Consider the following 12,574-nt stretch of genomic DNA (forward strand, 5'->3'; position numbering starts at 1 on the left):
CAAATTAAGAATGTGACACAAGCCAAAATAAAAGGCAACTGTGGAATGAGCTGAGAATTGACGGCAGCTAAATTGGGTGGCAACATCCAGGCCCCATTTGTACCAAGAGCCCATAAGGCCATGTCAGGTTCAGGACCAGGAGCCAGACATCATTTCTCCAACAGACAGGATGGCAGTCTGGTCAGGACCCCAGGAAGGCACTCTTGGGTGTATGGGTGTGTATGGGTGTGTAAGTGTCCACACTCATACACTGCAGAACGCACGAGCACACCACATGCAGTCAAAATGGGTCTCCCTTTGGAAATGTGAGTGTGCACCTGGCCCTCCTCCTTCCACACACTTGTGTGGACAGAGACATTTGGACATTTGTGGAATGCGTAATTCCCTGTGGCTGGGGTACGTGATGCCGTCTAGAGGTGAGGGCATCTAAGACAGATGCTTGAGTAAATGGTGGGGCTATATACAGATGCTCACTCATTCAGCAAGTCCAATAGTTATTGAGCACTGGCAATTGAGGAAAACCTCCCAAGCCCCAGTGAGGAGCTTACAGTGGGGGCAAGGTATTTGCAAATGGCTGCCACCCCTATGCTACAGATGACACTGGAAGTAGCCACAGGGCCACAATAGGGGCATCTATATGACCAGATCCTCCGCTTTGGAAACTTTTAGAACGTTAATAGTTAAGCCTTGACAATCTAGTAGGCATCAGCCACACGGTAGAGTGGGGCAGAAGAATTCTGGCAAAAGAGGAGGAATAGAAGCCGGGGCACATGACACAGCAGGTTGTATGAGGGCATGACATGAGGCTGTCCAGTGGGCACAGAGACATGGAGGAGCAGGCAGGGGGGCACTGCAGACTGTAGGACCTGTGGTGGTTGAGCGGGGTGTGGGCAACAGGAACCATGAGGGTTCAGCAGCAGAGATGCAACCTTCAGGCTAGTGTGTCAGACACTAATTCTTGGCCCTGTGGGAAGAGGAATCTGGAAAACAGCCAGATCTGAGAGATGTCCTAACATTAGTAACACAATGACTCTCAACCTCATGGTCAAGATCATTATTTTAAAGGAAAAAAAGTGTCCACAGCCTGTAAACAAACTACCCAAGTTATTGTGACTTTGAGGTCATGTGTGGAGTCTAGCAACGAGACTTAAGATCCTGCTGAGGGCAGGGTCTATGGTGTCAGGGACAATGAGGAGGGATTCCTAGTGGGAAGTGCCCTTCCAGTTCTAGGGTCTCACTCTGAGACTGAAAATAACTAAGTAATGGGAAGATGTGATCTCAAAACTCTGAATTCTAATTTTGAATGATTTGACTGCTAGCTAAAATAAATTATTAAAATGTCTCCAACAGCATCTTCAGCTAGAATTTTCCTCAAAAAAAGACATATTTCTGAAAAACCAGAAGGCATAAAACAATTCAGAAAGTGAAGAAAAAAAAGAAGAAAAAGAAGAAGAGGAGGAGGAGGAAGAGGAAGAAGAAGAAGAAACAACCCACAAGTATGCAAGTATGCCAACCAATCTCTGTAAATGCTAACTTTAAGTTTTAAGGGCTGATGGAAGGCGGACAGTTTTAATTTGACAAAGTCCGAGCGCCCCCTGATGGTTAGCTAGGGACCCTGCAGCAAATGCCTTTTTTTTTTTTTTTAAGCTGCCTAGAGTCCACTTGTTAACTACTTCCTTTCAGTTAGTCAAGCAAGTGACTGATCTTTCATGCTCTGTATAGAAAAAATAAAGTGTGTGGGTTTGTGATGAGAAACAGGTAGGATATTTAGGCAGCTGCTTACTTAGTAGAATTTAAGGGGAATGCAGATTTGGTAAGCCAGAGACGAAGAATGGGAGCTTTAATAGGAAACCTTAAAGCACTCCCAGGAAAACCACATTTTTATTTCACTGGAATGGCTTCCTTGTGATCTCTGTGTTATCCCAAGGGAAAAGGGCACAGTGACCAAGCAGGAAGAGAGAGAGCAGTCCCCACCACAGCATCAGCTGCAGCCTGGCGCCCTCCGCTGGCCGCTCCCGGCTGCAGGGTGGGCAGGAATGCCACCCACAGTGGCCCTGCCAGGGTGCTGCAGCTGGGTGACTTCTGCTACTTTTCCCCCAGGCAATTATGTTGCAAGCACACATCCTTTTCTTTGGGTAAAATGTTATCTCGATCCAGCCGGTAAACTGAAGTTACACGGCAGGCTGTTAAAATATACTCTCAATTGAATAAATGGATCGGGAGCGTGAAAAACGCTTCCTGGGGAAGGTAAAGCGAGACAATGTTTGCAGAGGAGAGGAAGCTCTGGCATGCACCCCTGAACAAAAGGGAACAAGTGGTCTTTACTCAGAGAACGGCTTCCTATTAGGACTCACTCCTTCGTACATTATGCCTTTCATCCCCACTCAACCACAAAATGATTTTGCTGAAGCAAATACAATGGTAGAAAAAGATTTACACTGAAAGAATCTTTAATAATAAACTGTTGCCGATCTGCCTACTTGCCCGTGATTTATAATACAATAAACATCGGATTCTATTACGGCTCATGCACTGAAGCTGCTGCTCTGAAAATCGGAATATGAAAGCACCCAGATCCCACCACCATCACAATGAAATGAGCATGTATAAATGTGCTAAGAGTATCTCTTTGCATCTTTTATAGCTTGTGTGTATTAATCTGCAACGCTTATTAAGAAAGTCATTGCTATGCAAAGCAGCACCCAATCTCTTTCTCTGGCTTTTCAACAGAGTGCACTGTTTAGCCAATAGGACGGACCCTCTGGCCCTCATTCTGCATTCATCACAGGCAACATTTGCACAATGTATCTCTCAAAGGCGGCTGAAAAGAAGGCCTTAATACTCATGTAAACAACTGCAAACCAATTACTTAATGAATCAGGCCCACACATAATGAGGTGCAGACAAAGAGCTATAAATGCATTTTTGCACCCAAGCCGCTGCTTTAAAGTAAAATCCCTCAGCTGTAGTTTGGGCTTAACTAGCACATCATAATTATTGTCTCTAGGACATCAGAGGAAGCCATTTTTTTTTTTAAGGTCCAGCAGGGCTTTTTTTTTTCTTTTTTTTTTTTTGAGGTTGCTCATCAGCTCACTGACAAAATAGAGCAAAGAAGAATTTTTAAAAGTGCTACAGCAGCACTGCACTGTTATGTTTATTCTCAAGTACTGGGTTTCGAGACCACTTGTAAAAGCAATAAAGCACAAGGAGTGACTGCAGTAAGTGGGATCCTTAAATGTAAGCCTCTAAGAAATTTCAGTGAATCCAAGCACAAACAGCAAACCCAGAGCTCTCCAAAGCCCAGGGTGCCGTACTGACAACACCAAACCCAGCACAGGAACCACACCATGTCCAACAGCACGCCAAACCCACACACTCAACGCCTGCACCTTTTCATCACTGGATTATCAAGGGTCTAGACCAAAGGTTCCTTGAAGGCCTTTTTTTTTTTTCTCTCTCTTAAAGGACTTGATGAGATGACCTGTAATTCATTTAGAAAGTTAATTTCATCCAGGAACAATAGGTCTCTGCCTTGGAATGAAGGGGGAAGAAAGTGAGAATTTAGTGAAATACAGACACAAGGCTGAGTAAATTTCCTGGGGCCCAGCTGCTTTCTCAATGTATTTTAAAACTGCGTCAAGAGCATATATATATAAAGACAAGTTAAGGAAGGATTGAGGTTTTTAGTGCCTCTATGATATAATGGAAAAAGCACTTCTAACAATCTTTAACAACTACAGATGTATCATGGAGCCAAATGGTAACAGGGAGCCCTGAAACCACCTGTAGAACTTACTACCTTTTAAATTTTCCTTTAGAAGACCCAGAACTTGAATTTATCCAAAAAAAAACAAAAAACAAAAAACAAAAAACAAACAAACAAAACAAAAAAACTTTAACACTCTTCCTGTCCCGTGCTTCATTTCCTCCCACTTCCTTCAAAAACAAGGATGAAAACCCAGGTACTAAAGATGCTGGTTTCTGATAACCACATGAGTAATTTTCTAAAATTGAACTTGTCAGGTTTCTAAATGCAACAATCTAATTTTATTTTATTATTTTTTTAAATACTTTTTTTTTAAAGATGTTATTTATTTATTCATGATAGGCACACAGAGAGAGAGAGAGAGAGAGGCAGAGACACAGGCAGAGGGAGAAGCAGGCTCCATGCAGGGAGCTCAATGTGGGACTCGATCCGGGTCTCCAGGATCAGGTCCTGGACTGAAGGCGGCGCTAAACCGCTGAGCCACCAGGGCTGCCCAACAATCTAATTTTAGAAGATCAATCTCATTTTAAGATATTCCAGGTCCTAAAAATATTACAATGTTTTTCACAATATAAGTGAAAGCAGGACTTTTTTTTTTTTTTGCGTTTAAAAAATACGTTTCTGGATCAAATCACTATCTTATGGGACATTATATGTGACATTAGAAATGTGATGTTTCTGTTTGAAAATTTCATCAGGATAAGAAGTTAATTCAAATATAACTCAATCATCTAAAGGACAGGGTTTTAATTGGGAAATGTTATCAAAAAAGGAAATTTGTGTGGTTTTAAACAACATGTAGCCCGAAGCCAAAACAGTAAGTATCTCCTCAGGCAACTGCTTCTATTCCCATCAATAAATTCTTTCTGACCCAACGCCACTGCCCCGTCAGTATTTCATGTCAGTGACAAATCCAGCACACAACTGGCCAGCTCACTTATTGTTGTCTGGAAAAGTTATGAGAAGGGCTACAGTTCCCCAAATGTGAAAGGATGAATTTTGTTCTTTATGGACAATAAGCAGGGAAGAAGCAGGAAAGGAAAGGGTAACCTGGCCCAAAGGCTTGGTGAAAAAGAGGAATACAAAAACAAGTCCCCAGCAATTGCCAGTATACATGTCAGCCGCCTCAGGAAGAAGAAACAGGCCACTTTATTTCTTTTAAGGCCCGAGGTTTTCTCTCTGCCCTTTTCCGACACACTCCATTATGTGGTCTCTAAGCAGCCCTACTGCGAGCAGCTGTAGCCGCTAATTTGTGGTTCACTGAGGTGTCAATTGAGTCTTAAACCAACGAAACAACAGCTGCAAAACAATGCTTGGCTCTGGTGCAAATATTTTCAAAGGTAGACTGAAGTTTCGACTGTTATTTCAGATCAACAAAAACCCAAACCCTAACCTTCCCTCGAGTCACAACAACAAAATAATATGCAGCCAGAGTTTCATTCATTAACAGAGTGACATTTCTCTTCTTGTCGCCACTGTTCAGAAAGGCTTTCACGACTTTACCTTGACAAAGGACTTTCTTCACTCGATGAAAAACTAGCCTCTGAAGCAATTTTGTTAGTTGTCTTTGTCTTGAATGTCCCGCTGCTAATGTTCAAACCTGTGATAAGCACAAACGTAGAGAGTGAGTGCTGGCCACCACGCAGTGAAGGACTGCGCTGAATGGAGCAGCAGCCGCACAATAACTTTGGTGAAACAAATGTCGACGGGGAAGATGCTGTTCAAGCCACAGCAGGCAAGGGAGCTTCTGAGGCCAGGAACTACATGTTGGCAGAATACTGAAAGGAAGTGTGTGTGTGTGTGTGTGTGTGTGTCGGGGGGGGGGGTGGTCCTGTGACACACAGCAGTCACAAAAAGTAAAAATCACTCAAGGAGCTCTAGTTTAAATGACCAAGACACACGTGTACACACATGGGTGTCTCCCCTGGCACTAGGCACTCACTGATAATTCACCTTGTAACATGAGGACACAGCACTGAGAGATCACCAAAATGATGGGTGCTAGGAACCAGGGCTCAGAAATCACTGATTCCCCAGGATGACAGTGATCCCTCTGTCGAATCCTCTTTTTTACCATTTTGTGGAGGAGAATGAACCTCCATTGAAAGCTATCAAGGCCACTCATTAACCAATCTGGAAAGGTTGATGGGGAAGACACACAATCCACCTCTTCCTTGCAGGTGGGGGGAGGGGGTCGGACCACCCCTGTATCCTGGGCACCTTGGATGTGTCAGCTACCAATCTGATTCCAAAGTGGTGGTCACAGGTGTCACAGATGGAGGTGCATGGGCATCGCTGGGAAAGGCACTGGCCGAATTTCTGACCTGTAACCTGCTCCCCCTCACAGGACCTTTGCAGCCAAGTGATACTTAACAAGGTGTCCACATTCATCTGAAGAGAGTTCCCACATGCTTAACAAGACAAGTTCTTGAAAACAAAGGCAGGAGGTTTAAGCAGCTTACCTTGGTGACAGGTCCAGAGACAGAGCCTAAGACATCTGATGCAAAAAGTAACTGAAGTCTGCACTTTTTCCACAGTTAGACATAGGGGTGGCTCCCGAGCTCAGGGCCCACATCCCTCCTGCTACCCTGTAACCAGGCTGTGAGGTCTAACATGGGTATGTGGCTTCCATTTCCCTCTGCCCTCCCCGCCCACTTCCCCGCTTTTCTTTGGAGCTCAGAGAAGTCCCTAGGAAAAGGTAATGGTGACCAAAGGTAAAATATCAGAAGCAGCATCTAACTGTGATGACAGCCAGGACCATGAGAAGTCCTGTGATCTCAGTGCTAGAAAATCTGGAATCTTGCAAAACATACAGTGTCATTTCGAGGGTAGAGAGAGGAAATTGAATGTAGGGGTGCCTGACGATACAACCTATCCTGTTGCTTATGAAAAGGTTAATAAATGAATATATTGATTATTACTATATTAACAGTACCAAATTGTCTGATATACATCCAAGGGACTATAATTTCCTGTCTAATTTACTGATCTTTTGAGCCTGTCCAATTAACTATCGCAAATACACTTACCACAAACAGACTGGTGGTCACCTTCCAAACGGGTGTGTTTGCTGACTGGCTGTACTGCTCTGAGAGAAGCATCACTCTCTTGGGGCCTCATTTGTAAAATGAGGGGTCAGATAAATTCTTTCTTTTTTTTTTTTTTTTAAATACTTTCTAAGATCCCTCTGGACTTGAATTCTGTGACTTAAATGTGCAGAAGGTGATGAAAAGCCCAGGTGAGGGCTCACGCATGCTGTATCCTTCCCAAGTGCTAAAGACCTCCACCCAGGCAGAGGCCCTGTTTTCTACGGCAGCAGACTGCAAAGTCTCACATCTGCAGAGTTCAGACTATCACCACCACCACCACTCTCTGAGGACTTTAACAGGCTCTATGCTAGGCCTCCGTGAATCCTCAAAACACCCAAAATACTGAACTTTGCAGCAACTGATTTGAACACTAATACTATCTAGGAAATAGCTCTCCAAAGACAGAAAGCTAAGTTTAATGCACCATAAGTATGTCCCTCAAGAAAAAAAAGAACTATCTCATGAGATGATTGAGCAATCTAGATATGGACTGGGAATTACATGATATTAAAAAAAATTATTTATTCCAGTAGGTGAAATTGCAACATGGTGGTTTATGTAAAAATAAGAAAGTCATTAAAGCATTCTTTAATGTATTTACTTTAACAAAGGAGCTGAGGTGACTCATACTAAAAAAAAAGGTGTAATAAGAGAAAAACCACTGAAATCAATAAAAATACAGGAACAGAATATCTGAGAACAAAGAAAATTACAGTTACAATAAAAATCCTAGGTTGAAGGAACTACATTTAAGCTTAAAATTTAGCTTTACTGGGTTTTTAGAGTATTTTCTTTTAAAGAACCCCAAGTCCCCCAACATTCTGGAGAGGAAGGTAGCCCAGCATGATGCTCCCACTGATGATTAAGAAACTGGAAGATGTGGGAAAAAGAAGGAATTTGGCAGTGTCTCCAGTGGTACTTAGTGACAAGTTACTATTATGACATACCAGTAGAATCTGAGGGTCTGTTTGGACCGTTGCCATGCTGGGGGCCAGCACAGATCCAGGAGGGAAGACTGCCAATCTGTCGTTCATTAAGAACAGAAAAAGTACTGGTTTATTTTGACCTGGTGACAGCTTGTTACAAAGCAATCTCCAGAAACCTTCAAAGGATGAACCCTTGCCTGAACATACCATTCACTGCCACCCTAGGTCCCCTGGACACTGGTTTTGAGTGAATATGCCCCGCTTACCTGACAGCTGTAAGACAGAAACATCTGCTTTTTGGAATCTGTCTTCAGTGTGATTTATATTATCCTGAAGGGTAGACTGCTTCAGCAACTGATAGGCTTTTGTCTCTACAGATTTAAAAAAAGATACAGATAGCTGGATATACACATGTAAAAGAATGAATTTGGACCCTTGCTTTATACCACAGACAAAAATCAATTCAAAGTGGATTATAGACTTAAAACACAAGACCTAAGACTATTAAATCCCTGGAAGAAAACATGGCACAAAAGTTTCAGGACATTGGACTTGGCAATGATTTATTGGACGGCACCAGAAGCCTAGTTGACAAAGTTAAAAATGGACAAATAGGACTCTAACAAACTTAAAAACTACTGCATGTCAAAGGAAAAAAAATGAACAGAGTGAAAAGGCAACCTACAGAATGGCAGAAAATGATTGAAAAAACAGATTTGATTAGTGGTTAATATCGAGAATATATAAAGAACTTCTACAACTGCACAACAACAACAACAAAAATGATCCAATGAAAACATGGGGAAAGAACTTGAGCAGACATTTCTCCAAAGAAGACATACAAATGACCAATAAACACAAGAAAAGATGCTCAGAATCATTAATCATTTGGGAAATGGAATTGAAAACCACAATGAAATAGTCACATCTGACCCATCAGTATGATTAGTATCAAAACAACAGAAAATAACAAGTGTTGGCAAGGTTGCAGAAAAGTTGGAACCCTGTGCCTGGTGGTGGGAGTGTAGAATGGTGCTGTCATTCTGGAAAATACTATAGAGGTTCCCCAACAAGTTATGAAGAAAACTGCCACATGATTCAGCAATCCTACTTCTGACTATATATCCAAAAGAATTGAAAGCAGGATTTTGGATTTTTTTTTTTTTAAAGCAGGATCTTGAAGAGATACTGGCACACCCATGTTCACTGCAGCATTATTCATAATAGGCCAAGAGGCAGAAGGAACCCAAACATCCATCAACAGATAATGGACAAAACACGGCATAGACATACAACTGAATATTAAGCAGCCTTTCAAAAGAGGGAAATCCTGACACATGCTACGATATAGATGAACTTTGACGGCATTATGCTAAGTGAAATGAGCCGTCACAAAAGAATCAATATTGTATGATTCTGCTCATATAAAGTATTGAAAGTAGTCAAAATGATAGAAACAGAAAGTGGAAAGGTGGTCACTGAGGGCAAGGGGGAAGGGGAAATAGGTGTTAAATGGGTACAGTAGTTCAGTTCTGCAAGATGAAAAAGTTTCAGAGAGCTGGTGCACAACAATGTGAATATACTGACTACTACTGAACTGTACACTCAACTTGGTTAAGATGGTAAATTTAATGTTATATGTATTTTTTAAAATAATAATTAAAAAAAAAGTAGAGTGACCAGACATCCCAATTTGTCCATGATGATTCAGGTTCATGCCTGTTGTCCTGGTGTAACTATGAATAGAATTCCCTTTTATTGTCAAATGTTTCCTTGTTTAGATAGTGACTTGTCTGGTCATCTAAACCAAATGCAATGTGTTGGCACAGTCTGGCTGTGTCAGAAAAAAAAAACACAAACCTGTAAAAAACACTAGAACACCGACTGGATAGTTGATGATACTGATAAATTAATATTGGTTTAGTTGTGGGGAAAAAAAAATCACATAAATACAGAATATTCTACTGTTCTCTACTACCAGAGAGAACTTTCTTAAATTCTTCATATGCCATTTACACTTTTCAAACACATGCAAATTATTTCTCAAGCTGTCACTTTTTAGAAATTCTGAAAAACAAAAAACAATTTAGTTGAACCCAGGTTTCAAGACTCACAAAGACAAGTTGTAGGAGTTCATCTAAAGTGGCCAAATTCTAGTCATTATTTTGAGTGGGTCTGGGGTAGGCTCCACATCATAGTAAAATGGTTTCTTCTCTGGGGCCTTGCAGAAGCCACTAGAGGAACAAATCCAAGAGACAGCACTGATTTCCCTGGTCTCCTGGTCCCTCCGGAGCACTCCTGGCGCTGGAGTGCAGTGAGGGCTGAGGACAGGCTGGATGAGGGCAGGAAGATGGGGAAGACTAGGCACAGCAGGATGTGCTCAGAGGCCCACAGCTGAGAAAATCCAACCTAGGCTTATTGTAGGGACGGAGCAAAAAAGCCAAGTGCCCCAGAGGGATCAGCAGCAGCACAGACCTGGCTCAGGTCCACAGGTCCAGGATGGGGGGTGGGGGACTGCACGGCTTCTAATCACATCAGTTGTGAGTTAACGTTGAGGGCAACATAAAGGACCAGAGTGACACAACCTTCCTTATCACCTCAAGTCTCAAGGATACCTGAATGAAACCGACAGCACAGACAAAATAAAAGGATTCCCGCTGTCAGCACCAGGGGCTGCATTCCTGTGTTTGCTGGCTCCATCTAAGAACTTAAGCATGAGCCCCTTATTACTGGATTAAAACTACTATCACACTGAAGAATGAAAATATAACTTCTCTTGCCCTGAGAGTCAATCAAGATAAAGATAAGTCTTGAAAATGAGCATATTTTAGAATGTTAAACATAATTAAAATAATTATATAATTAAAATATGTACAGATCAAGGCCCCTTAACTCTGAAAATAAATTCTAAGGCAACATCTTTAAACACTGCTGGGTTGTAAAATCAGTTTGAAGCACTGGAACCAGATTTGTGAAAAATTTAATACAAAAAACACCAGATGCATGCAGGATGGGAATATACTGTTTTATGTGTGTGTGTGTGTGTGTGTGTGTGTGTGTGTGTGTACACACATGGACACACACATGCTGGCCTGGGACAGAAAGTATTTCTTGTTGTAGGTTAGTCTCATTGTCCTAGGGTGGCTCCAATAGGATGGCATCATAATACTCTCCAATTAATCCTAGTGTCCATATTACTTCAGACTTGTAACATTATTTGCAGAGAGGGGAGATATTAATAAAATCAAAGACAGGGCATCTGGATTCTAAGTAGGTAAAGAATCATTATAAAGGAGAGGAGAATGTGCTGTTTTGGTTTTATTTTATTAAAAGTTTCAGCTTTTAGGATCTAAGTCTAGAGCATAATGACCATATGCTATTTCTGCATTCAATTACACTTACTTGGTCTAGGAAAAGATAGTAAAGACAGACATTTAACAACAAAACAAAGGTTCCTGGCAGCTGGAGACTGGGATTGGGGTTCCTCTGGTCTATTATCTTAAGGTAAATCATTTCACTCCAGTGAGCTGGGTCTCCTGTTTCTCAGAGACTGGGAAGACATGTGCCTTTTATTTTCAGGAGAGGGTTTTTTTGTGAAAAATGGCAGGCAGGTAGCTGAAAGGTAATTTCAGATTTGGGGGGATTAAATGTTCCATCCAAATATTAGACAGTACTGATATTGTTACTGGTCTAAGTCTAGCAATGGAGAAACGTGAAGTGAGTTCACTCTTAGTGACAAAGGACCATTTCACTACTCTGGAAAGATCAGCCATTTCCATGTTCTACCCACTTTTATTCTGGTTTCCTTTCCTTTTCTCTCTTTGTTTAAATAGAGCTATAATTGACATACAATGTTATATTAGTATTAGGTATACCACATGGTGATTTGGCATCTGTATGCACTGTGAAATGATCACCACAGTAAGTCTAGTTACCATCCATCACCTTACAGTTACTTTTTTTTTTTTTCTTGTGATGAGGACTTTAAAGATCTATCTTCCCTTCCTTCTTAAGGGACTTGGTCTCTGTAACTGGCCTGTAGACTTTCCCTTCAAGACTGCTCCAAGTTTACTTTGAGAGATAGCTCATCTCTCCTGTTCCATTCAACCAAAGCCCAGACCCCTTCCCAACCACGGATCTTCACTAGTATGTGATCCTGAAAACTTCTGTGGGCCCTTCTCTAATTAGAGTCACTGAAGCCCACATGGACACATTTTATCTCTAGCTGCCCTTACCTGAGTGATAGAAGCTTTTGGCAAAATCAAGCTGAGGACTGCTGGACACATCACCTACCCCATCCCTACGCATGATTCCTTCAGTAGTTTAATGGCAAAATGAAGCTTAAAAGGTAATAGGGGATCCCTGGGTGGCACAGCGGTTTGGCGCCTGCCTTTGGCCCAGGGCGCGATCCTGGAGACCCAGGATCGAATCCCACGTCGGGCTCCCAGTGCATGGAGCCTGCTTCTCCCTCTGCCTATGTCTCTGCCTCTCTCTCTCTCTCTCTGTGTGACTATCATAAATAAATTAAAAAAAAAAAGAATTAAATGCATTCACTTGGAGGAATAAACACAAATGGAGACAGGACCAGAGACACCAGAACAGCTGGTGGAGTTGGAGTAGACAGTGCAAGCTGTTGCCTGACCATCGAGGTCTGTATTAGGGATCAGATGCTCAGAGCTGGGAGTTATTCTCCCACAGCATGTCCACATCCTTATTTTAGCGAGTAGAGCTACAACAACATATGAAAGATTGGGAGCTGACCCAAAAATGGTTTGTTAAAAAAAAAAAAAATC

At 41.9% G+C, this 12,574-nt stretch overlaps 1 protein-coding gene across 9 annotated transcripts in view; it reads right to left on the minus strand.

Annotated features, from left to right (window-relative positions):
* Positions 1 to 12,574, minus strand: part of KIZ (kizuna centrosomal protein) — a 130,965-nt gene that overhangs the window by 7,594 nt on the left and 110,797 nt on the right. For all 9 annotated transcript variants that reach the window (XM_035705530.2, XM_025469112.3, XM_025469111.3 and 6 more), the window contains 2 exons: positions 8,048 to 8,152; positions 5,270 to 5,366 (listed from right to left, as the gene is read on the minus strand). In XM_035705530.2, coding sequence (XP_035561423.1) covers positions 5,270 to 5,366; positions 8,048 to 8,152 — 202 coding nt within the window. Of the gene's footprint in view, positions 1 to 5,269; positions 5,367 to 8,047; positions 8,153 to 12,574 lie in introns of those variants that run through there.

Source organism: Canis lupus, chromosome 24 (genome assembly GCF_003254725.2).
Source record: "Canis lupus dingo isolate Sandy chromosome 24, ASM325472v2, whole genome shotgun sequence".
NCBI classification, from domain to species: domain Eukaryota; kingdom Metazoa; phylum Chordata; class Mammalia; order Carnivora; family Canidae; genus Canis; species Canis lupus.